Here is a 27,179-nt window from a genome sequence, read left to right on the forward strand (position 1 = left end):
CCAAGCCTTCTAAGGATGATGAGAAATTGCTCACCTCATGTGTTCTGGCTAGCATTTCTCCATCTCCTTGGATTGGCACTGACGAAAGAAATATGCAAATACGCAAATAAGTCCCTTGTCTTCCTTTCCATTATTTCATCTCTCTTGTTTTGTCAAATGGCTGCTTTGGATCTATAGCCTAACCTACCTCCTAGGAGGTTATAAAATAAATTGAGGTGTATGCTGGGGGGAGGGACTACCTATGGAAGCTCTTTAGAAAAAACAATCAGCTAAAAGGCTGGAAAAGTAAAAAGTAGTCTTTTCCCCTGAGCCCTGTTAAATCCATGAGTTCAGAGACCCGGACAATGGTTGTTCATTTCTTTATTGACTCAAGTAAAACACACTGAACTAAGTTTCCCGGCCTCATCTAATATATACAGATCCTGATCAAAAGGATCTCTCTACCCAGTAAGTTTATTGGTCCTAAGCAGAGATCTCTCATTGGAATTTAACTCTTGCATCTGATTGGCTACAGAACAGCTGTAATCCTTGTTTCCCATTGGCTGTTTCTACGATCCTAGCTGGAATCTCAAGCTCCCGAGTGGGTGCTTTACGACCCCAGCTCAGATTTCAAGCCTGGTCCTCTGAGAAACCGCATACACAACAATCCCTAAACTTTTTAGGATTTGTATGTCATCTTTAAACCTCCAAAGGTTTTTGAGGACAACAATAATACTTTAGAATATAACAACCCCAGCACCAAAATACTGTAGAAACTTGGTTAAAAACTTTAAAAGAACCCCATACCATATATTTTCCACATATTTCTGGGAAGGGCTTGGAGGAGGAGCATGTGCTTGGCAGGAACCTGGGGAGATTCATCAGGAGAGCTTTAAACTGAAGCCACAAGGGGAAGGAGACGTTCAACATAAGGAGTGTAAGGAAGGAGACCGATCGGGGGCAGCTCAACCAGGAAGGCCAGCTCATAGGGAACCAAAAGTAAAAGGATTCAGATGCCTTTATACTAACGCCCGAAGCATGGGCAATAAGAAGGAACAGCTGGAAATTCTCATGCTGATGGAAAGGTATGATCTAGTAGGCATCACAGAAACTTGGTGGAATGATTCTCATGACTGGAATGTAATAGTGGATGGATATGAACTGTTCAGAAAAAACAGAATAGCTCGAAGAGGTGGAGGAGTGGCACTGTACGTGAGGAAAGGGCTCACCTGTCAGGAAATTCTAGTGAAGGAGAGCATATCTACAGTGGAAAGCATCTGGGTGAAAATAAGCGAGGGGAAAACAAACAGTGTGGTGGTTGGTGTCTGCTACCGACCGCCTGACCAACGAGAGGATGTGGATGCTGCACTTTGTGACTAGCTTGGGAAAATATCCAAGCGGCAGGACCTTGTCATCATGGGTGGCTTCAATTTCCAAGATGTGTGCTGGGAAACAAACTCTGTGAAGCATCCTCAGTCATGCAACTTTCTGACCTGCCGGGATAACAATTTCATTTATCAAATGATAGATGAACCCACAAGAGGTTCAGCCATACTGGATTTAATACTGACCAACAGGCAAGAGTTGGTGGATGAGGTGAAGGAGGTCGGGGCCCTTGGGGGAAGTGACCATGTCCTCATAGAATTCCTTTTGAGATGGGGGGACAAGGAAGCTTGTAGCCAGACATGGAAGTTGGATTTTCGAAGGGCAAACTTTGATAAACTCAGAAACATGATGAGTGTCATACCATGGACGAGAATGCTGGAAGGGAAGGGAGCATGTGAAGGGTGGGCGCTACTCAAACAAGAGCTATTGCATGCTCAATCCATGATTATCCCAGAAGACGAAAACACTGCAGGAGCTCTAAGAAGCCTATTTGGATGAACAGAGAACTTCAAGAGGAACTAAGAAAGAAAAGGGAAATGGAGGGAAATGGAGGGAAGGGCAGAGCTCTAAAGAAGAGTACCTACGGGTTACTAGGCACTGTAGATCAATCATCAGAAAGGCCAAAGCTGAGAGTGACTTAAGTTTGGCCAGGGAAGCCCAGTGTAACAAGAAAAGATTTTTCAGTTATGTGAGGAGGAAACGTAATGTAAAGGAGGCAATAGGCCCACTACTGGGTGCAGATGGAAAAACTCTAATGGAGGAAGCAGAGAAAGCAGATAGCCTGAGCGCCTATTTTACATCTGTTTTATCCCACAGGTTTAGGCACATCTAGAGATGGCAGTAGCCAAGGGTTGCGGGTTGACATGTACAGAGAGGTTGTCGAGAGGCATTTAACTTCACTGGATGAGTTCAAATCCCCTGAGCCGGATGAAATGCATACGAGAGTGCTCAAAGAACTTTCCTGAGAACTTGAACAACCCTTGTCCATCATCGTCGGGACCTCTTTAAGGACTGGAGATGTCCCGGAAGACTGGAAGAGAGCAAACGTTATTCTGATCTTCAAAAAAGGGAGGAAGGATGACCCGGGAAACTACAGACCAGTGAGTCTGACCTCTGTTATGAGGAAGATAATGGATCAGATATTAAAGGGAGCGATCTGCAAACATCTGGAGGACAATTTGGTGATCCAAGGAAGTCAGCATGGACAAATCAGACCAACCTGGTTTCCTTTTTTGACCAAGTAACAGGTTTGCGGAATCGTGGAAATTCAGTTGATGTCGTTTACTTGGATTTTAGTAAAGCTTTTGATAAAGTACACCATGATGTTCTGATGGATAAATTGAAGGACTGCAATCTGGATTTTCAGATAGTTAGGAGGATAGGGAATTGGTTAGAGAACCGCACTCAAAGAGTTGTTCTCATTGGTGTTTCATCAGACTGGAGGGAGGTGAGTAGTGGTGTACCTCAGGGCTCGGGGCTCAGTCCAGTACTTTTTAACATATTTATTAATGATCTAGATGAGGGGGTGGAGGGACTACTCAGCAAGTTTGCAGATGGCACCAAATTGGGAGGACTGGCAAATACTCCAGAATATAGAGACAGAGTTCAACGAGACCTGAACACAATGGAAAAATGGGCAAATGAGAACAAGATGCAATTTAATAAAGGTAAGTGTAAAGTTCTGCATCTGGGCCAGAAAAATGAAAAGCACACCTACTGGATGGGGGATACGCTTCTAGGTAACACTGTGTGTGAACAAGACCTTGGGGTACTTGTGGATTGTAAGCTAAACATGAGCAGGCAGCGGTAAAAAAGGCAAATGCCATTTTGGGCTGTATCAACAGGGGCATCACATCAAAATCACAAGATTTTGTGATTTTAGGAGCTCACCACCTCCTTAGGCAGCCTATTCCACTGCTGAACTACTCTGAGTGTGAAAAGTTTTTTCCTGATATGTAGTCTATATCGTTGTACTTGTAGTTTAAACCCATTACTGTGCGTCCTTTCCTCTGCAGCCAACGGAAACAGCATCCTGCCCTCCTCCAAGTGACAACCTTTCAAATACTTAAAGGGGGCTATCATGTCCCCTCTCAACCTCCTTTTCTCCAGGCTGAACATTCCCAAGTCCCTCAACCTATCTTCATAGGGCTTGGTCCCTTGGCCCCAGATCATCCTCGTCACTCTCCTCTGTACCCTTTCAATTTTATCCACGTCCTTCTTGAAGTGAGGCCTCCAGAACTGCACACAGTACTCCAGGTGTGGTCTGACCAGTGCCGTATACAACGGGACTATGACATCTTGTGATTTTGATGTGAACATAGTTGGCTTGCTGCTCTTTCAAAGTGACTTGTTGGGAACTTTGGCTGTCCATGATATTCGCAGCATTTGTCTCCCACACCATAATTGAAAGCGTCTATTCTCCTCCTGTCTTCCTTCTTCAGGGTCCAGCTTTCGCTTCCATAGGTAGTTATGGGGAAGACAATGGCGTTGACTAGCTGGCACTTAGTATTAGTTTTAGCTAAGTTCCCATGATTTCTAGTTTGTTATTCTTTCAAAAAAGAGTTTTATTTTCATATATGGAACATGATTATTGGTTGTAATTGGAAGTCCTTACAGCACAAAGAGAACACAAGAAACAATCTCCAAGTTTCCATCAACCCCTCACTAAGCCTTAAGAAATGGAGAGGATTTTCCTTGTTTTCCAATCAACAGACGCATTTTTTTTCTGAGGCCGAAGTATGGCAATTTTGAACACTGCTTGTTCAGTATAAAGAAGCCAAGTGTAATCCTGCCTTAGGGACGCTTCAGTTGTCCCTTTTCGATCTAAAACTCTCCCAAAATTAAATTCAATTAAAATTACAGTTATGTTGATTTTTACTTTTGCACTTCAAAGCAGCTCTTGAAAGTTCTAAAGTTCTCAATGTTTGTTAAGCAGGAATCTGGCCTAATGGGAGTTATTGCAAAAAGCCCAATTCCAATTTTGCAAAGTTTCTGACTTTGATATAATAAACTTCACTTTCTAATAATCTCACCCAGGCACCGGATAATGAATAGGTTAAAGTTGGCTCTAAGTTTTAAAGAACCCCGCATTTTATATGGAGCTTGGGGAAATGCTGATACTGTCCAACAGTCACCTTCAAAGCAAAAATTTGGCCATCGAAATTAGGAACAGCCACTTTCTATTTCTGCTAAGGAACTCTGCAGAAACAGCTCACCCCCTCATCCTATTTTTCCTGTTAAAAGACCACTTTTTCTTGTGTACAGTTGCCACGTCCTGCCTGTGCATGGGATGGTAGGGTTGCCAGATCCAGATTAAGAAGAAGAGCTGGGCTTTTCTGCACATTGGGCCTAGTCATTAAAAAACATACAATATATTGATGAAATTGCAAACCTGTCTATCAAAGAGCAACTCGGATTGAATGTGTCAAGACGATTCGTCCTCTACAGAATAAACAAGAAAAAAATGTTCTTGGGGTGCCACAGAATCTGTAAAACACATGTAAAACCCAAAAGAAAGTCTAAATATTAATCAGCAAAAAGAGTCATGTAGTATACACCCAATTGAATGCAGAATTCCAGAGAAAAGCTAGAAGAGATAAGAATGCTTTCTTAAATGAACAGTGCAAACAAATAGAAGAAAACAATAGAATGGGGAGGACCAGAGATCTTTTCAAGAAAATTGGAGATATGAAGAGAACATTTCATGCAGAGATGGGTATGATAAAGGACCAAAATGGTAGGGATCTCACAGAAGCAGAAGAGATTTTAAAAAGGTGGCAAAATTATACAGAAGAACTATACAAGAGCGAGCTTAACATCCCTAATAACCACGATGGGGTAGTTACTGACCTGGAGCCAGACATCCTGGAATGTGAAGTCAAATGGGCCTTAGGAAGTATGAGCAACAATAAAGCTAATGGTGGTGACAGCATTCCAATTGAACTATTCAAAATCTTAAAAGACGATGCAGTAAAAGTGCTACACTCAATATGCCAGCAAATTTGGAAAACTCAACAATGGCCACAGGATTGGAAAAGGCCAGTTTACATTCCAATCCCAAAGAAGGGCAATGCCAAAGAATGTTCAAACTACCTCATCATTGTACTAATTTCTCATGTTAGCAAAGTTATGCTCAAAATCCTACAAGCTAGGCTCCAGCAATATGTGGACAGAGAACTTCCAGAAGTACAGGCAGGATTTCGAAGAGGCAGAGGAACTACAGATCAAATTGCCAACATACACTGGATCATGGAGAAAGCTAGGGAGTTCCAGAAGAACATCTACTTCTGCTTCATTAACTATGCTAAAGCCTTTGATTGTGTGGAGCACAACAAATTGTGGCAAGTTCTTAAAGAGATGGGAATACCAGAGCATCTTATTTGTCTCTTCAGAAACCTATATGCAAGTCAAGAAGCAACAGTGAGAACCGAGCATGGAATCACTGACTGGTTCAAAATTGAGAAAGGAGTTCAGCAAGGCTGTATACTGTCGCCTTGCCTATTTAACTTGTATGTGGAGCACATCATGAGAAAGGCAGGGTTAGATGAGTCACAAATTGGGATCAAGATTGCAGGGAGAAATATCAATAACCTCAGATATGCAGATGATACCACTCTAATGGCAGAAAGTGAAGAGGAACTAAAGAGCCTGTTGATGCGGGTGAAGGAGGAGAGTGCAAAAGTTGGCTTGAAACTCAACATCAAGAAAACGAAGATCATGGCATCCGGCCCTCTCGATTCCTTGCAAATAGATGGGGAAGAAATGGAGATAGTGACAGATTTTATTTTCCTGGGCTCCAAGATCGTTGCAGATGGGAACTGCAGCAAAGAAATTAAAAGACCTTGCTCCTAGGGAGGAAAGCTATGGCAAATCTAGACAGCATCCTAAAAAGCAGAGACATCACCCTGCCAACAAAAGTGCGTTTAGTCAAGGCTATGGTATTCCTAGCCAGATCCTGAAGATGAAACTGAAATACTTTGGCCACCTCATGAGAATCATAGAATCATAGAATCATAGAATCATAGAGTTGGAAGGGGCCATACAGGGCATCTAGTCCTACCCCCTGCTCAACGCAGGATTAGCCCTAAGCATCCTAAAGCATCCAAGAAAAGTGTGTATCCAACCTTTGCTTGAAGACTGCCAGTGAGGGGGAGCTCACCACCTCCTTAGGCAACCTATTCCACTGCTGAACTACTCTGACTGTGAAAAACTTTTTCCTGATATCTAGCCTATATCGTTGTACTTGAAGTTTAAACCCATTACTGCGTGTCCTCTCCTCTGCAGCCAACAGAAACAGCATCCTGCCCTCCTCCAAGTGGCAACCTTTCAAATACTTAAAGAGGGCTATCATGTCCCCTCTCAACCTCCTTTTCTCCAGGCTGAACATTCCCAAGTCCCTCAACCTATCTTCATAGGGTTTGGTCCCTTGGCCCCAGATCATCCTCGTCGCTCTCCTCTGTACCCTTTCAATTTTATCTACGTCCTTCTTGAAGTGAGGCCTCCAGAACTGCACACAGTACTCCAAGTGTGGTCTGACCAGTGCCGTATACAATGGGACTATGACATCTTGTGATTTTGATGAGAAGGAAGAACTCCCTGGAGAAGAGCCTAATGCTGGGAGTGACACGACCTCGCACCTAACAACAACAGTATAGGGGTTAGGGCAACCTTTCTCAACTTTTTCACCACTGAGAATCCCCTGAGAAACCTCAAGCTTTGAGAAACCCCAGAAGTGGCACAATCAGGCAGAATATGGTTGGGAAGCATAGCTGTGGGCACGCTCACCTAGGGTCCCTCCCCTTCCCATCCCCTCTAGGCCCATCAGTGGTCATTTTGGGAGGGGGTGGCAGGTCAACATGACCATATATGATAGTATCACTCAATAAATGTTTAACAATTAAAATATATATATTAAAAATTGTAGTCCATGGACAGCTGGAGGGCCACAATTTGTCCACCCCTGTACTGGACTATGGTCTGGGAGACCCAGGTTCAAATCTTCACTCTGCCATTGAAACTTGCAGGGTGACCTTGGGCCAGTCACACAGACTATGCAAGACTTGTAGTGTGCATGATTTAGAAGCATAAGAAGAGTATCCTACAGAAGAAGAAGAAGAGTTGGTTCTTATATGCCGCTTTTCCCTACCCGAAGGAGGCTCAAAGCGGCTTACAGTCGCCTTCCCATTCCTCTCCCCACAACAGACACAACAGGGGGCATTGGAGAGATACGTTGTTAACATATTTAGATTAGGAACTTCTTGCTATTTTCAAATCATCTCCTCCTGTGTACTGATTGCCTAATGTGAGACTACCTGCTCCTTTGAGTGCACTTCCTGCCTGCTTTCCCTTTAGGAGAATGTTAATTAGTTAGGTTGTTAGGACTCTCTCTCTTGTCTCTTATTCACAACTATTTTATTCATTTAAACTGTCTGCTGCTGCAGCCTTTTACACATTTAAACTCTGCCGACACCAACTTCACCTAAGCAACTCGGCTTTAGATCCCAGCGGGGAGAAAAGTGGGGCGGAAATTAAGAAAACAAATAAACACATAAACAATGGGAAGGAAATGAAGACACTTTGGCTGTGAGATGGGGGACAAAGGTCTGGCCAGGTTGTCCGGGTGGCTGGACGCAGAAGCAACAGAAGGGAGTCTGTACTAGAAAACCAAGAAAGCAGAGAGGCCATGCAGAAAAAGAGCTCAAGATGCCATTTCTCGACAGCCCTAGGAGGGCTTCCTGGATGGGTGGTAATTAATTATTTATATATTAGTCTCATATAAAGTTTGTTAAATGTTTATTATATATGACCGTATGCGGTCATGGCGACTCACCCACCCCTCCCAAAATGGCCAAGGAAGGGCCTGGAGGGGGAGGGGCTCTGGGTGGGCGTGTACCCAGCTATGCTTCCCACCCAGCCATATTAGAATCATAGAATCATAGAATCATAGAGTTGGAAGGGGCCATACAGGCCATCTAGTCCAACCCCCTGCTCAACGCAGGATTAGCCCTAAGCATCCTAAAGCATCCAAGAAAAGTGTGTATCCAACCTTTGCTTGAAGACTTCCAGTGAGGGGGAGCTCGCCACCTCCTTAGGCAGCCTATTCCACTGCTGAACTACTCTGACTGTGAAAAACTTTTTCCTGATATCTAGCCTATATCGTTGTACTTGAAGTTTAAACCCATTACTGCGTGTCCTCTCCTCTGCAGCCAGCAGAAACAGCATCCTGCCCTCCTCCAAGTGACAACCTTTCAAATACTTAAAGAGGGCTATCATGTCCCCTCTCAACCTCCTTTTCTCCAGGCTGAACATTCCCAAGTCCCTCAACCTATCTTCATAGGGCTTGTCCCTTGGCCCCAGATCATCCTCGTCGCTCTCCTCTGTACCCTTTCAATTTTATCTACGTCCTTCTTGAAGTGAGGCCTCCAGAACTGCACACAGTACTCCAGGTGTGGTCTGACCAGTGCCATATACAATGGGACTATGACATCTTGTGATTTTGATGTGATGCCTCTGTTGATACAGCCCAAAATGGCATTTGCCTTTTTTACTGCTGCATCACACTGCCTGCTCATGTTTAGTTTACAATCCACAAGTACCCCAAGGTCTCGTTCACACACAGTGCTACCTAGAAGCGTATCCCCCATCCAGTAGGCATGCTTTTCATTTTTCTGACCCAGATGCAGAACTTTACACTTATCTTTATTAAATTGCATCTTGTTCTCATTTGCCCATTTTTCCATTGTGTTCAGATCTCGTTGAACTCTGTCTCTATCTTCCGGAGTATTTGCCAGTCCTCCCAATTTGGTGTCATCTGCAAACTTGATGAGTAGTCCCTCCACCCCTTCATCTAGATCATTAATAAATATGTTAAAAAGTACCAGACTGAGCACCGAGCCCTGGGGTACCCCGCTACTCACCTCTCTCCAGTCTGATGAAACACCATTGACAACAACTCTTTGAGTTGCACAATCACACCTCATCAGGGGTTTCTCGATGCCTGAAGGATGTTTCAGGGGCTTGTCAATGGTTAAGAAGGTGAGAAAGGCTGGACTCCCAAATGTTCAGCCTGTTCCCTCCTAACCATCACCATCAAGTAATCAAGAGCTTGAGAGTTTTTTCAAGATCTCAAAATATTTATTTGCAAAACACTGAGGCTGATTTTCCATCTCTCTGGAGGTGATACCCAGGGGACATACAAATCTAGTACTCAGTTGTTTCAGTCACTTCAACCATCACTTTCTCTTCCCTGTGTGAACCATGTATGCTATCTTGTATTCCCAGGCTAGCCTGATCTCAGCAGTTCTCAGAAGCTTGGCCTTGGAGGGAAGATTACTATGGAATACTGTGGCCTCCATACAGAGGAAGGCAAAACATCACTGAATGTCTCTTGCCTTGAAAACCCAATGGAGTCCTTATATGTTAGCAGTGAGAAGGCAAATCTACCTACCTGCCTACCTAAACCAACAGGCCTACTTTTTCAGAATGCTATGAACACTAAAGCCCATTCTGCACACAATAGATAAGGCACTTTCAATGCACTTCAGATTGTGCTGTTCCACACAGGAATATCCAGCTGACAAAGCACCTTGAAAGTGCATTATCCTATGTGTGCGGAATGGGCCTAACTGTTCTTCAGGACTGCCCTCAAAGCTGAACATAAAATTATATGCCACAAATTGCTACAAGGGTGGAGGCATAGGGCTGCCAAGTACTCACTTGAGGTTAGGGGCATGTCCAGTCTCATTTCCTTGTCATCCTACAATGTCATTTCCAGCTTTGTTATCCGAAGTGATGCCACTGCAATCCGAGATACTCTAGAATTCCCCAAACTCTGAGCCATTCCGCACGACTTAAATGTAGCAGAAGTCTTACCATTGAATGTCTCTTGCTATTAATTGTCTCTTGCTATTAAACGCTATTAATTCAACTTTCTGCATGATGTCGTACGCGATCTGCAACACTCCCGCAAAAATTGCTTCATTGTAGCACTTTTTGGGAAATCCAGAAAAGTGGATACCCCCTGAAAAACCCGCTAGACTCTTGAGAACAACCTGCAACACATCCGAAAAAGATATGTGCATTCTCAATGTTGCGGTAGAAAGAATGTCCCTCCCTCGCTCTCGCTCCATCGCTTCCAGAGACTCAATCGCCATTTTTTCTCCTTAGACTGGCGAAAGCAACGAACGAGGAAGGCTTCTCCGGCTAAAGTCCCTCCACAGAAGTGCTTAACAGTAAAACTAAGCTCCCTACTGCAAGTGTCTTTAAAGTTCCCAAGCACAATACAGCCCGCTGTTCGACACTGGCCATAATTTCGGCCACAAATTGCACCGATGGGGGGGGGGGGTTACTTGAAAAGCATGTAAACGATTAAGCTCCTAAGCCAGCAAAAAAGGTCTTTCTGAGACAATGAATGAACAAATATTCGTCGCAACCGGTGTGTTTGGGTGTTTAAAAAAGAGTTTTTAAAGAGAAAGGGGCTTTTTGGGAGCACGAATACAACAGTTCATTGGCTGTTCTGTTGGATTGACGGCTAGGGGTGGGAAGAAGCATGGAAAAATTTCGCTTCCTTTGTTGCGATTCCAGCAAGACCGGAAACATGTGGGGAATGAATAGACCGCTACTGGGACTTGAATATTTCACTAGAATTAAAGGTATGCGGAATGACGAACTTTCACTATTAAATATAGCATTTCTGCATACTGCAAACATTCAGCAAAATTGGTCCTTGTGCGGAATGGCCCTCTGTTTTTTTTTTTTTTTTAATCTAGTGTCCCAGGATGCAGCAACATTGTTTCTGGCTATGCAGTCAGAAAGGACATTTGGGAACCATGTTTTGGTGAGTCTCTGCTGCTCTTAGGGTTCATGAGCTAATGGGCACTTGACATGAACAAAAGTTCTTTCATGGATAACTCTGCCGTGTCTCTCTTGTGATACTTCTTTCCCATTTAATGGGCTAAAACAGTCACTAACTTTTATCACAATCATAGTTAGTCTTGGGGGTTTGGTCAGTATCTTGTTTTAGTCTTCCACATTGCTCTGTGGAATCAAATGACTCTGAAATATAGAACCTCTTAGCATAGAAGCAGCTCTGCAGAAGGACAAGATGGCTGATGAACCATATGTTCGACAGGAAACAGATCTTCTGTGTTCCTTTAAAAAGAAAATAAAAGCAAAAGCAAAAAAAAAATAAAATTCCTCTGTGCCCAGATGTCCACCATCTGCAGATCTGCCTTTCCAGGCTAGCTCCTTTTGCCAATAAACAATTGCAAAGACCAAACTTGCCAAGAGCTAATTTTCTACATTTGCCAAGGCCATAGATTACAATAGACTAAGGCTGCCAATAAGTCTGGGTTGCCAGATATTATTTCCTTTCGCTCTCTAGAATGACATACTGTCAACTTTATAGTCCCTCAGGTAAAAAGAACTTCATAACCAGAAACAAATAAGATCTTCAAATGAAAACACACACAAACCTCCCAAAATCAGCATATGTGCTTAAACCCTGTTTCTGCAAATAAATTAGAAGAAGAAGAAGAGTTGGTTCTTATATGCTGCTTTTCCCTACCTGAAGGAGGCTCAAAGCGGCTTACAGTCGCCTTCCCTTTCCTCTCCCCACAACAGACACCCTGTGGGGTGGGTGAGGCTGAGAGAGCCCTGATATCAGAACAGTTTTATCAGTGCCGTGGAGAGCCCAAGGTCAACCAGCTGGTTGCATGTGGGGGAGTGCAGAATCGAACCCGGCATGCCAGATTAGAAGTCTGCACTCCTAACCACTACACCAAACTGGCTCTCCAATTAGGTGAGTTAAACTGTAAATGAACTACTTCAGACACCACGTGGGAGCTAACTTTCTACATGCAGTGATGTACACAGAGAAGCATTCAGCTGCATAATTTTATTCACTTCAAACATTTATTTATTTAAAGCATTTATTTAAAGCATTCATTTATTTAAAGCATTTCTCCTTATGAAGCTCAGGTATACCAGCCTATGCGAAGTTGAAGCTCAGCTATACCAGCCTATACAAAGTTGTGCTTACCTGTAACTGTTGTTCATCGCCTTCCATGCAGGAACACATGGGACTGCACTTTTGCAGCCCTGTCATGGAGAAGAATTAGCAAGCTTTTAAATGTTCCCCCCTCTCCTCACAGAGGAGGCTAACTCTCTCATCCCGTAATCACATGATGTGTGAGAGGCAAGCACTCCTCACTCATTTCTCCATCTGCTGCTGATTTGAGTATTTTTCAGGTTCATCCAAGTCAAATCATCCATCCCTAATAAGAGGCTAGGAGGATGGTTTGTGGCTTGCTAGCAACATCTCTATGATCCCAGCCCGGTGGCAGAGTGGCAGGGCAGCCCCTGAGGCAGCAGCTGGGGAGGAGAACGAGGAGGAGCTGCGGTCTGGTACCAACTGATCCACGGACCGGTCCCCAGAACCAGGGGTTGGGGACCACTGCTCTACTGTGCACCCCCCTGATGGGGGGCATGATAGAGTCCTTCCTTCCTTCCTTCCTTCCTTCCTTCCTTCCTTCCTTCCTTCCTTCCTTCCTTCCCCCTCCTTTCTATATTTCCTTCTCCCTTCCTCCTTCATTCCCTCCCTTCCTTCATCCTGTTTCCTTCCTTCCTTCCTTCCTTCCTTCCTTCCTTCCTTCCTTCCTTCCTTCCTTCCTTCCTTCCTTAGTTAAATTGATTCAAGACACCAGAGAGCTTAGAATCAACTGTCTGGCTGGGTCTTTAAGTTGCTCCCCTTCAAGGTGCTGAAACTGATTCACAGGATCAGCAGTTTGGCACGCTCTGCCCTCACAAGTGTGCATCATCCATTTGGATTTTGCAAAGACCAGAAACAGAGCTCCATAGCTCCATAACATAACCTCAAGGACTCTACATCCGCCACGTTCAATTATATAGCCTTTTCCCATGGTGTCATTTGTAGTTAAAAAGGACCCACTGTTCTTGAATCATGCATACAAAAAAAAAAACCAAAGGCATATTTAAATGCCCTGAGCATATAGCCTGACTAGGCCAAATGTCAACACATTATATTCATGATGAACATCATAATGGACAAATGTGCAAGAATGTTCTACAGTTGGGGTGAACAGTGATGTGAAAGCCAGCACCCTTAACATTAATTATGGGAAACCATAAGTTTCCTCTTGCATGGATGACATTCTGAAATCCTGGACCCATCTGTATTTATTAAGTCACTTAAGGTATTTATTAAGTTACTTAAGGATAGGCCTTTTGCCTTCACTCCTCTGTATAATTAATACAATTATATGTATTAATAGTAGTATTATATACATACACAGCAACACTTCCTTTGAGGATGGCTGCCACTTCATCGACCAGGAACAATGAATGGCCTCATGGGAGATACATGTAGAATTATAAATAAGAACCACGTTCTATCACAAATAACACCAAGTATTTTGTGTCTCTGTTTCCCAAACATGAATCATAGAATCATAGAGTTGGAAGGGGCCATACAGGCCATCTAGTCCAACCCCCTGCTCAATGCAGGATCAGCCCTAAGCATCCTAAAGCATCCAAGAAAAGTGTGTATCCAACCTTTGCTTGAAGACTGCCAGTGAGGGGGAGCTCACCACCTCTTTAGGCAGCCTATTCCACTGCTGAACTACTCTACTGTGAATTTTCCCCCCTGATATCTAGCCTATATCGTTGTACTTGAAGTTTAAACCCATTACTGCGTGTCCTCTCTTCTGCAGCCAGCAGAAACAGCATCCTGCCCTCCTCCAAGTGACAACCTTTCAAATACTTAAAGAGGGCTATCATGTCCCCTCTCAATCTCCTTTTCTCCAGGCTGAACATTCCCAAGTCCCTCAACCTATCTTCACAGGGCTTGGTCCCTTGGCCCCAGATCATCTTCGTCGCTCTCCTCTGTACCCTTTCAATTTTATCCACGCCCTTCTTGAAGTGAGGCCTCCAGAACTGCACACAGTACTCCAGGTGTGGTCTGACCAGTGCCGTATACCAGTGGTCCCCAACCCGCGGTCCGCGGTCCGGTGCCAGACCGTGAAGGCCTTGGCGCCGGGCCATGGCTCCCTCTCCCCGCCCCTCCCGGCAGTAAAAAACTTCCCAGGCCGCAAGCTTGTGGCCCGGGAAGCTTCTTACTATGGGAGGGGGGAGGGGGAATCAGGGCCGCACCCGCGCATTGCGCATGCACGGCCGAAATCGCGCATGTATGGCACTTTCGCGCCTGTGCGAAAGTGCCACGCATGCACGATTTCAGTCGCGCATGGCGCATGTGCAATGCACGGGCATGGTGGCGCATGCACAGCATGCGCGGGCGGGCAGTTGCCCTGCTGGTCCCAAGCCTCAAAAAGGTTGGGGACCACTGCTGTATACAATGGGACTATGACATGGGAACAATTGGATAAAGTTTCAGAAAATATACAACAGACCCCCAACACTTGGACTGGGGATCAAATGGAATTTCCAATCCTAGCATTGCCTTATCCTCTACTTTGAGGAGCATACGGTTGTTTTTGAGTGGATGGTATTGGCTGGTAGATCTGGTAAGGATACCAAAAGATCCCATCCCAACTATGCTGTGTGCTGATTTTTGCCAATGTTTTGGCATTCAATCAGTATGTTGTAATTTGCCCATGCATATCATCTGTCTTACCACTAAATAACTTTACCTTCCAAGGGAAGATCCCCAGCTTTTAGCCTCAATTCTGGAGACAAGGGAAAGTGGCTAAGCCAAGAATAATGGTAAGTTGTAGTATCGTCTGGCATTGCTGTATTGTGACAATTCGCCTCCTTTCTCACAGTGTTAAATTATGGACTCTGCCACTAACCCCATTTGAGCCGTTCAGCCACTATGGCCCTTGCCAGTGGATCCTTATCCTCAGGCGAAGCATAAATGACAGCTGACATCTTGCCCCAAAGGGACATCTGATATACATGCTCATTACTGACTTGCAGTTCACCACTCTGAGGCCTCCTGCACCTAATGAGTAGCTCTTATACACGCCATAAAATGTATTTTCCTTCTGGGCGATGTATAATAGCAATGACTTTTGTCATCAGGGAATCTTGGGGGCCGGGTAGCACTCCTGGGTTCCCAGTAATGTCTGCCAACATTGATGCATCTTAACATTGAGAAGATGGTGCTTGCCAACATCGAGGAGACAAATCACTTCTCGATAAGAACAATAATCAGAGCAATGCTGCAATAATCAGAGCAATAAATACTGCTTTTCCTTCATCTCCTTCACTGGTGAGCTAGGTGCAGCCCTTGACTGGGCAGATTCTTCAGTCAATTTAGGCACCACCTGGACTGGCATTGAGCTCACTGAGGTGGCTACTGGTGCATATATCAGCTGCTTGAGCTATCTTTCTCTCTGAGGGGCTTTTTGCACGCCTTCAAAATAGCACAATGGTTGCCAATTGAAAATGCTACTGATTTGCTGTTATGCACAACATCGTCGACAATCTGCCACACACCTGAAACCAATCTGCAAAAAGCGCTTCCTTGTAGCGCTTTCAGGGAAATCCCCAAAAGTGGATTCACCCTCCGGAAAGCGATACACTCCTGCAACCAATCTGCAACACTAGCGAAAAAGACCTGTGCGTTAACATTGTTGCGGTTTCTACAAAGTCCCTCCCCCTGGCTCTCTTCTCTGATCTTCCGGCGAAGCGATCGCCATTTTTTTTTTCTCCGAGCGAGCGGGGATAAACGCACCAGCGAGCCTCTTTCAGTTTAGAGGCTTCCCCGGCTTCAGTCCCTCCCCTTCAGTCACTAAGCACAAAGAACAGAGAAGCCCGTTTGCTGATGTATTTTCCCTTTATTTTTTACACATTCATTCAGCCGAAAATCGGGCCGTGAGAGGGGGGGGGGATTTTTTTTTTCACTCGGAGGGAGCGTGGCAACGATCAAACGACAGCTCAAACACACCAGGCAGCTGGATGGGTCTCTCCGTTGCAACGAATTAACACAGATTCGTTGCAATGGGTCTGTTTTTTTTTTTTTTTTTTTAAACCTTTCTTAAAGGGAAAGGGGCTGTTTGGGAGCATGCTAACGGCTGCCCATTGGCTGCTTGACGGCCAGGGGCGGGACGAGCTCGGCAATAGCGCTTCCTTTCTAGCGATTTCTGCCGAGACCGGAAGCCTGTGGGAAACGCTACAAAACGCAACTGGATTCCACTACAAAGGCAGGTATGCATAACGACGAATTCCACTATTTTAAATGGCGATTTTTCATTCAGTGACCAATTTGCTACAAAGATCCCGGTGCGTAAAGCCCCTGAATTTGAGGTTCTGAGGCCATCTTCTCAGAGAATTTCCAAACAAGCTGCTCTTTATTCCTTCCTGGTAGGGGTACTGAATGTGCGGGGAGGGAGTGCATGCATAGAATCATAGAATCATAGAATCATAGAGTTGGAAGGGGCCATACAGGCCATCTAGTCCAACCCCCTGCTCAACGCAGGATCAGCCCAAAGCATCCTAAAGCATCCAAGAAAAGTGTGTATCCAACCTTTGCTTGAAGACTGCCAGTGCATGGGTACACTGGCCTTGCGTTCTGCCTCCACACTAGGGCCAATTCTAGAGTTTTGGAGGGAGGGCTCTCCTATCCCCCACTAGGCACTCACGCCCTCCTACATGCTTCCTACTTGTTTATGTGTCCTTCCCTTCCCTACTTGCAAATCCTCTCACTGCCCAAGCTCACAGCTGCCTGCAGTCTTTTTCCCAGTGGAAAATTCTTGGAGATTTGGGGGAGGAGTGTCTCAAGAGAGTGAAGTTTGGGGAAGGGAGGGAACCTGGTAATGTTGTGGTAATACAGACTCCACCCTCCAAATCTGTCATTCCTTCCAAAGGATTTGAATTCTGCAGTATGGAGATTCATTGAAATTCCAGGACAACTCCAGGTCCTACTTGGAGGATGGTAACCAAAGAATACACTGCTGTAAAAACCCCTTTCCTGTAATGATGATGATGATGATGATGATTTACAAGGTCTTAAGAGAGGCAATAAATACTGCTTTTTTCCATGGTTGAAGTTATACGTTGAGTTTCTATCTTCCTTTCCTTGCTGTCTGCTTTTCTTTTGAGACCTAATGAAAACAGGAGATGGTTTAACTGTGAAAACAATAAGGAAGAAATGCTGATATACCTGCCTGTCCCATTCATGAGTAAAGGTGATGCATTATTTAGCTAGGGCTGGTATATATAGTTTCAAGGGTCCCAACAGCTCTAAGCAAAATGTGGCCGTTCTATTTTATCAAATGCTTATTAGCATCTATAAGGAAACACATAGGGATAACCGTAATTTATTACTTACTCTTAATCCCGGGTAATTGCTTTTAGGATATTATCAAAGCGTTTACTTTATAAATGAATCATATTTGATATCCATAGAGATATCCTACCATCTCATTTAATTTCATAGCAAAAAAACCTGTTAATATTTTATAAAATAAGTACTTAACTGGAATATGAGTCTAAAATAATTAGTTTTTGTGGTATCTCCTTGCAGGCAGATTAAAACTATTTTTGCCTATATCTAGGATTCTGATGTCATCCCAAAACCAAGCTCTGTTTATTCTGAACGTAAAATTCAAACGAACTTCTCATAATTTGCTTCAAAAATACTTTAATCTGATCCATTATTTTCTGGTTCTATATTGTTGCATTCATCTCACCTTATTCCTAACGAGTTAATTAAGTTTAGCCAAAAATGAAGAAATCCGCTGTATGCTTGCACTGTGTGCTTCAGGCAATGTTCAACAATGAAACATTTGTTCCACAGGTCCCCACTAGATATTTGTTTTTAGTAGTTAGTTGATTTACAAGTAGCAATTTGCTCAAATATTTTGGTTTCTTGAACCTAGATCTGACCCCCTCCCCCAATCCTAGGTGCTTTTTTTTCTTCTTCTTCTTTTCTTTTTTGAAGAAGACTTGGTTGTTATATGCTGTTTTTCTCTACCCGAGGGAGTCTCAAAGCACATTATAGTTGCTTTCCCTTCCTCTCCCCACAATGGACACCCTCTGAGGTGGGTGAGGCTGAGAGAGCCCTGATATTATTGCTCGGTCAGAACAGCTTTATCAGTGCTGTGTTGAGCCCAGGATCACCCAGCTGGCTGCATGTGGGGGAACGCAGAATCAAATCCCACTCGCCAGATTACAAGTCCGCATTCCTAACCATGACACCAAGCTCCCCTTTTTTAAAACATTCACACAGAAATACACCTTCCTAATTCTATCATAATCTATTATGGAGGGTGGAGAGAATATGGGAGATAATCATGTGATAATGAGGGGTAAGGAGTAATATCTCAATAAGAAGAAGAAGAAGAAGAGTTGGTTCTTATATGCCGCTTTTCCCTACCCGAAGGAGGCTCAAAGCGGCTTACAGTCGCCTTCCCATTCCTCCCCCCACAACAGACACCCTGTGGGGTGGGTGAGGCTGAGAGAGCACTGATATCACTGCCCGGTCAGAACAGTTTTATCAGTGCCGTGGCGAGCCCAAGGTCACCCAGCTGGTTGCATGTGGGGGAGCGCAGAATCGAACCTGGCATGCCAGATTACAAGTCCGCACTCCTAACCACTACACCAAACTGGCTACACCAAATAAGCTCGGAACCTGAGCACTGGGACACAGATTACTCATGATGGCTTGAGTCCAGATTCTCCCATGACACTTTCAGCATTATGAATGTGACACCATCTTGTCATCTCCCTGCTACTCACTTTCCTTCCAATGATGTCTCCATGTAATACAAATCCTGATTTGTTTTTTTTAAAATATATTCAGAAGCAATGGGGCAGTAATGGACAAACCATGATGGTACGACCTATGGAGCAAATACAGCCTATGGAGCAAATGTGTACGTATATGTATATAATTTGTTCATCAAACCCATAAGCAATAAATACTCAATTATAGTAGGGGAGGATCATCCAGAAGGCCACCTGATTATATAGGCATGGGAATTCTTCTGGGTGGTATTCTAGATCTTAAGTTGTTCACCTTCCCATCAAGAGCAGGCACCAACTGCACTGCCATCTCAGAATATCCTTACCCTAACTCCCTCTTCTTATCCCAAAATATATTCCTTGTGCCTGGTAACCCATGCATAGCAGCTCTTACTTGCTTGTGATGGCAATCAATCATCTCAGTTTTTTACTGCTTCCAAGCTGACAACGGCCCAGGCTGACCCTGGAGAGGTTCGCCACTGAATCTCAGCTTTTTAATTTATCAAGGAAAATAACATAAAATGGACTGCCAGCTTTTAATTTGTGATAAAGGATTCAATTGCCTCACAGAGCTTCCTGCCTCCAGCTTTGGTATATTCCCACTGGAATATTTACAACTCTTTCATTTAATTTCCTTATTTGCTCAATCTTGTCCAACCGTGTTGAGTCTCCAATGAAAATTCCTTCAAAGCTTTTCTCTATCATGAGCTGAGCACTCCAGAAGCAGCACACTATTTGATCCTTGATAACCCTCTCGTGAAATGTTAACTTAAATAATGGCTTCCCAGTAGACCAATTCTATATTCAATGTTGATTCTTTTTTTCTTTTTTCCCCCTAAGATTCTGGCAAGTAAACATGATAGAAAAGAGACAGGGGGGAAAAAACTTCCAAAAGCAGGTGCATTTTTTAAAAAGCTTTTTTTGGAGGGAAAAAAGAGAAGATAAAGAAATCTGTTCCAGGCAAAAGGAAAATACATAAAACAAAGTTGTATGCAATTTGTTTCCAAGGCTGCTTTAGTGAACAGCAACATACTAGAAGAAGAAGAAGAGTTGGTTCTTATATGCCGCTTTTCCCTACCCGAAGGAGGCTCAAAGCGGCTTACAGTCGCCTTCCCATTCCTCTCCCCACAACAGACACCCTGTGAGGGAGGTGAGGCTGAGAGGGCCCTGATATCACTGTTCGGTCAGAACAATTTTATCAATGCTGTGGCAAGCCCAAGGTCACCCAGCTGGTTGCATGTGGGGGAGTGCAGAATCGAACCTGGCATGCCAGATTACTATTGGGATGCCTATATTAAACACTTGGAACACTGAAGACTACTACCCTTACCCCCAAAAGCACATTTTAAAAATGTTCTCTTTTGGCAAACATACAATTTGATTCAGCACTGAGTGATAAGAAATGGTCAGAAGAAATGCAGAAGGATTATGAACCTTTTTGATGTTTCTGCTTCCAAATAAGAGACATTGGAGAGAGTTCTTCTAGGCAGATTTGAAAAGAGAAAGAAATATGGACATCTACTATTGTATAAAGCTATGAACTGATAATGTGTGAAGCTTGGTGTTTGGCTGATCTCCCCAAAGTTTGTTATCAAATGTCTATGGGACACTGGGACACTGGGTCTGTGGGACACTGGGTTAGACTAATGAGCCTAGTGTTCAAGAAAATGGGATGATCTGAAAGGTATTCATGTGTTATCTGTGTGTTCGTTTGACCCATTTGAATGCCCTGGATACTCCACTCAAAACACCTAGAATAGATCCAAGATCAGCTGAAGATAAATTGGTCAAATGATTGGTTTTGATTGTTTCAGCACTTTGTTACTAAGCCATTATGTGAGTGGAAAGGGGCCTTTGAACATAGTATAAAAAGAACAGTATTGTCCAGGAAAAAGCTCTATAGCAGGGGTAGTCAAACTGCGGTCCTCCAGATGTCCATGGACTACAATTCCCAGGAGCCCCTGCCAGCATTCGCTGGCAGGGGCTCCTGGGAATTGTAGTCCATGGACATCTAAAGGGCCGCAGTTTGACTACCCCTGCTCTATAGTCTCATCCTTTCTCTTTTTCCAGTGATCCTCATTTTCTCTTGAGAGGACCGTACCAGTACAGGGCCTCCCTGCCTGATTTACTCCAAGCAGAAAATAACTGCTTGACTCATCTTGTTTCCTGGAACTGGTAATATTATCACTGTATAATCTTGTGATCCATAACCCAATTGTTCCAAGGTGCCAGGGGTATTCTGGGGATTCATGTGTTCTAAACAAAACAGAATAAGTTACTCAGAATTTGGTGCCTGGCCTTTTTTTAACAGATTCCTTTGGTGCATTTTGCCCTGAAAGCCTAAAAACATGAACTCGGAAGTGTAGTACTTTGGATGTAATCCACTATCTCATTAAACGACTCTACAAAATTGTTGTAGGACAAAATGATTCTTTGTGCAGAAACAGAAAGAGGCTGCTGAAGGCGCAGACCTTATTAGATCTTGTTGAATTATACTGATTACATTTCCCATTATTTTCAAATGCAAACAGTAGTCAAATATGAGAGAGAGAAAATTAGGTAAACAAATAGAAAATAGTGTGTGAATATAGGAATGTCAGTCTTTCAGCTTGTCTGAGAGGTACCTTGTAGGACAGTCTTTCTTAACTTTTTTATGGTTAAGAAACCCCTAAAACAATTACCTTCAAAGACCATATGCAGTCTGGGCCCAGTGTACTTGAAGGACCACCTCTCTGCGTACACCCCTCAAAGAGTTCTGCACTCTGCCACCTCCATCTGGCTAGTGATACCTGGCCCGGTTTGATCTCAACCAGGACCAAAGCCTTCTCTGTAATGGCTCTCAAATAGTGGAACAAGCTTCCAGAGGAGATCAGGGCCCTAACAGAACTAATACAGTTTCACAGGGCCTGCAAAAGGGAGCTCCTCCAACAGGCATTTGGTTGAGGTCAACCAAATCTAAACAACATCTACTGGACCCCTGGACCTCCCTCCCTTGAATCCATGCGACAGATATGGCCAACCATGGGCCTGTTAGATTGTTTGTTACATTAAAATGTTATCTCTCTCTTTATTGTTGTTATTATTGTTATCTCTTATTCGCTATAATAGCAGAGTTTGATGTATTGTTCTGTTTAGTTCTATGTGAACCGCCTTGAGCCTTAGTGGAGGGCGGTATACAAATGCAATAAATAAATAAATAAATATTTCCCATTGAATTTAATGGTCCCATAGATTATAATGGAGCCAAATCAATGTGGCTGAATCCAAATAATCCAAATCCCTACACTGAACCAGCAATTCAGTGATTTGGATATTTCAGGCCAATTCTGAAAGTTACTGAGGGATATTTTTTTTGATGTACATTCCTAGTTGTTTCGGTATGCAGAGGGAAAAATACTTAGCACCCGCAAACGTTTTAAAATTATTAACTCGAATACATAAGTCAAAGAACCACTAGTGCTAGTGACAATTCATCAACAACCCCTATATTATGATAGCGCTTATAAAACACTGCAACAACTCCCTTTCTGGGAGAAACACAGTAAAATGACTGCATCAACTATGAATTATTTTGGGATCATAGACAACTCATGAGGGCAATCACCATACAATTAAACGTGTATCTGATATCAATATGTTTGCCATAATGAAAGAGTAAGGGTACCTTGTGTGGGCTCATCCACCGCTTTCCGCTTTCGGCTCTGACTGTTGTAGTTCAGTCTTACTTCCTGGTTGTAGTCATTGAGTGTTTCTCTGGATTCATAAGATTGTCTTGCTTTTCTCCCATCTTCACTTTCGTCTGAAGAGCTGGTGTACGCTAGATCCATTTCATGCTTCGCTTTTGACAGTGGCTGGTAGGGCTTACAGTCCATCTGCTCCATCGCTGATAAAGTAGGCTCAAAGTCATGAAAACAAAGAGAAGAAACTCCTTAAGGGAATAGTCCTGGAAGAGACAAAACATGAGATGCAATATTCCATTTCAGTATGGGGATTATTTCAGTGCTTCTTTCAATATCAGTGTTAACTGAGGTATAAAGCTTCTGATCTCCATTCTGATACCTGATGAAGGGGATTTTGACTCTCAAAACTACATTTCCTGGAAACCTGGTTGTCCTCTAAGTGCTACTGTGCTTGGATTTAGCTGGAACTATCGCTCGATAGCAAATGATTTGTTTAGTGGGCTTTCTGGAATAAAAAAAAAAAACATTTCCACAATGATCACTTAGGCTGAGATATTTCGGCCCATGAACCATAAAGAAATATTATGCAATAAGACAATGCCCTTAAGACATCACCTCTATGCCCAAGCATCAGGCCAAGAGTGAATTTGCACAGCTTAAAAAAAAAAAAAAACCTTTACAAAATGATTTCATCCTGATTATGGGTATTCATGGATACCTCAACATCAGTCAACAGAGCACCCAAGCAAAACTTCCTGATGTCAGAAAACTCGTACGGTGAAATTTTATTTATTTATTTATTTGTTTGTTTGTTTATTTATTTATTTATTTATTTATATTTGTATATCGCACTTCCCTAAGGCTCTGAGTGGTTTACATAAAACATTTTGAAACATTTACATAGAACCATATGCTGGCCTCCAGGTGGCACCAGGAGGTCTCCCACTATTGCAGTTGATCTCCAGGACCGTTTACGCACTGGGAACTTCACTGCCCCAGCTGCCATGCAGGAGCACAAATCGGGGTGCATAAGGCGCACCAGGTCAAATGCTCCCCCATGTGGGTGCAGGAAGAGGTGGGGCAACCTGCCACGACTAAAACTCCAGCCTGCAGCCTGGCATGAAACCCCCAGTGCATAAACGGTCCAGGTTTGCATGATCAGTTCCTCTGGAGAAAATAGCTGCTTCGGAGGGAGGACTCTATGGTACTGACCTCTATGCTGAGGTCACTCCTCAAAGCCCACCCTTCAAATCTCCGGGTATTTCCCAAGCCAGAGTACCTGCAACAGCTACTTAGCTGGATTACAGAATTAATATCCTACTTATCAGGGGACTGAGCAAACCAGGTTGGATTTGGTGGTAGTTTTCCCCCTCACATCACCACTCACGGGGAAAAGAAACATGCATGCAAAGTAGATAAACGTACAGATATTGACAGCTATATCAACAAACTCAGGCATGTCCATCTATGTGGCTTCAACATCATGTGGTCATTGAGATGGGACAACTCACAAATGCAAGAAGGAGAGTAACTGTTGCCAAGTCCTTGGCAACTAGCAAGGGAATTGTGTAAATGCCAATTGTGTAAATGCCAATTCTAGCATACTGTGTTCAAAATAATTCCTCTAGAGCAGGGGTGGCCAAACTGTGGCTCTCCAGATGTCCATGGACTACAATTACCATGAGCCTCTGTGATCACTGAGAGGGGCTCATGGTAATTGTAGTCCAGGGACATCTTGAGAGCCACGGTTTGGCCACCCCTGCTCTAGAGGGACAAACAAGGCCCTGAACTGAAATATCATGTCAATCTTTTTTTTTAAAGATTAAACATCCTTGAGTGGGGTTCCTGTTGGTTCCTGCTCATAGATCTCCTTGAGAAACCCATATTGATTATCAATTCCAAGCTCTGGTTGTAGTCTTTCACAATAAATGTTACTAGAACAAGAGTAGGCAGCCATTTTGATCCAAGTGCTGAGGAGCAGATAACGACACAGGAAATAAAGAAGTGGGGAGGAATAAAAGGGTCGTTACTTGGACAAGTACACTGGAAGCAAGGAAAACCCCAGCGGTATTGGCTGTATGTTGTTGTTGTTAGGTGCGAAATCGTGTCCGACCCATCGCGACCCCATGGACAATGATCCTCCCGGCCTTCCTGTCCTCTACCATTCCCCGGAGTCCATTTAAGTTTGCACCGACTGCTTCAGTGACTCCATCCAGCCGCCTCATTCTCTGTCGTCCCCTTCTTCTTTTGCCCTCGATCGCTCCCAGCATTAGGCTCTTCTCCAGGGAGTCCTTCCTTCTCATGAGGTGGCCAAAGTATTTGAGTTTCATCTTCAGGATCTGGCCTTCTAAGGAGCAGTCAGGCTGATCTCCTCTAGGACTGACCGGTTTGTTCGCCTTGCAGTCCAAGGGACTTCTCCAGCACCAGAGTTCAAAAGCCTCAATTCTTTATTGGCAGTATATCTGATACTTAATTTGGTTATCATTGGTGGCTATAAAGACCCAGGAAGCAATGATAGACATGAACTGCTCCTGGTACTTCCACCCATGCTACTGGGGTAAACAGCACAATCAACCTCTCGGAGACTTCAGATGTTCAGGTGGTGAACTGGCCATATGTGACAATCCAAGTGGTCTGGGGATGCTGCTGATTAGCATATAGGTCAGGGAATTGCATAACCCTGTTCTCAGAGCCCTCCTGTGGAGCTAACTCTATTAGAAGAAATCCAGTGTATAGGGTAAAAATGGAGAAAACCAGATTTTTTCCATGCAGACATAACAGTTGAATTTCTGAACATTTATCACTGAAGAGACTGGATTCTAATCTGAACTCTGCAGGAAGGGAAAACGAAATGTTCCCCCAGTTTTCTGTGTATTCATAACATAGCATTTAATTTCTGCCCCATGAAAATACATGGACAAATCAAATACGTATTGGGGTTCTTTTGTGGGAAAGAGAGAAATGGAGAAACAAATGTCAGCCAATTGCCTGAACTCATTCTGCGTCTCGGCGCGTTTGGGAGCAAAAAAGGTTCTACCGTAAATCCCCATGCTGTTACAGATGGTCCTACCTCTAGAAACTCCAAATTACTTTCTTGCCAGGGTGCATTGCCACTTGCATAGGCCCAGTAGGGACAAACCAGAAAAAAATGAACCCCTCAAAAATGTTATTGAGAGATTTCAAGCTGATGTAATTTTCCGGTTCCTTTGTACAACCGGGTAAACAAAGTTGGGCTGTGCTGGAAACATCAATCAGGCAAAAGCACAACTGTCCAATTTGTTCTGAAGGCACATAAGACGTTGGCATCCTAAAGGTTATAGAACACTTGCATGACAGCAGCCAGACACAAACGCACACAAAACCTGTCTTTAAAAGCGTTCTGCAGTTTGACGCTTGGAAAACGAATACACCAAGGACATGCTAAGAATGCTTAATGTGCCATGTTCCAACACCTGGGATATGGACCTGTTCACATTTCCACAAGGGTTAAAACCACCACCCTGAATACAAGCTAATCCTGGGCAGGTACTGATGATACGACATGAAGGAATTAGCAGAGACCTATTGCATCTCAGCAGAGGTACAACCCCAGACATTATATATCAATTATCAACATCATCATTATATTTATTACCCAGACTAGCAGGCTTGCGGTATTTGCTCCCAGACTAGCTGGCTTGCGGTAGGCTATAAAATAAGCCCCCACAATGAAATGTACTTCAGCACCCTACCCCTTACCCCTTCCCTCAGCTCAATGACCCCCTCCCCCAAGCCTGCACCTTGGGGGTAGATGTAGTAAAGTGTTAGCCTGGAGTTCCAGCCATTCCAAGGAGGGGTCCCCAGATCTTAATGGCCCCAGCCTCAACTGAATACTTGGTGGAAGAACTCCACCTTGCAGGCTCTGCAGAACTGTGGAAAGTCTGGTAGGGCCCTCAGCTCTTCCGGGAGCTCGTTCCACCAGGTCCTTTACTCTATCTGGAAACAGCCTGTCTGATGTGGGGGAGAATGACTTTATGAATGCTTCAGTGTAGAACAAACATCCTGGCTGGGATGCAATGCACCACACAACATGGAAGCCCAGTGACTATGAAGGGATATTTCTGCATGCTACTGCATTCAAGATAGCCTTGCAGAATACCAGTTTCCACTATATTTGACAACTCGTGTATATCATTTTTCAAATACCACAAGCCTGAAGTATCATCTATTGATGCTGATGTCCATCTCTTAAGAACATTTCAACCAAGAATAACATTAGATAAATCAAACTTGGATTCATTTCACCGAGCACTAGTTTGTTTGTTTATTTATTTATATTTAAACTGTGCTTTGGAGGAGCTGGGAGGAGAACATTATCTCAGGAGCTGACTCAGGACCTGACTGCTAGCTCCGCCCTCTGCTGAGTAGGCCTTT

At 43.8% G+C, this 27,179-nt stretch overlaps 1 protein-coding gene across 9 annotated transcripts in view; it reads right to left on the reverse strand.

The window, feature by feature from the left end:
• The window catches only part of TENM1 (teneurin transmembrane protein 1), a 534,679-nt gene that overhangs the window by 391,061 nt on the left and 116,439 nt on the right, over positions 1-27,179 (reverse strand). For all 9 annotated transcript variants that reach the window (XM_077309379.1, XM_077309378.1, XM_077309377.1 and 6 more), the window contains one exon: positions 22,751-23,029. In XM_077309379.1, coding sequence (XP_077165494.1) covers positions 22,751-22,967 — 217 coding nt within the window. In that variant the 5' untranslated portion in view covers positions 22,968-23,029. The remainder of the gene's footprint in view (positions 1-22,750; positions 23,030-27,179) is intronic.

Source organism: Paroedura picta, chromosome 13 (assembly GCF_049243985.1).
Source record: "Paroedura picta isolate Pp20150507F chromosome 13, Ppicta_v3.0, whole genome shotgun sequence".
Taxonomy (NCBI): domain Eukaryota; kingdom Metazoa; phylum Chordata; class Lepidosauria; order Squamata; family Gekkonidae; genus Paroedura; species Paroedura picta.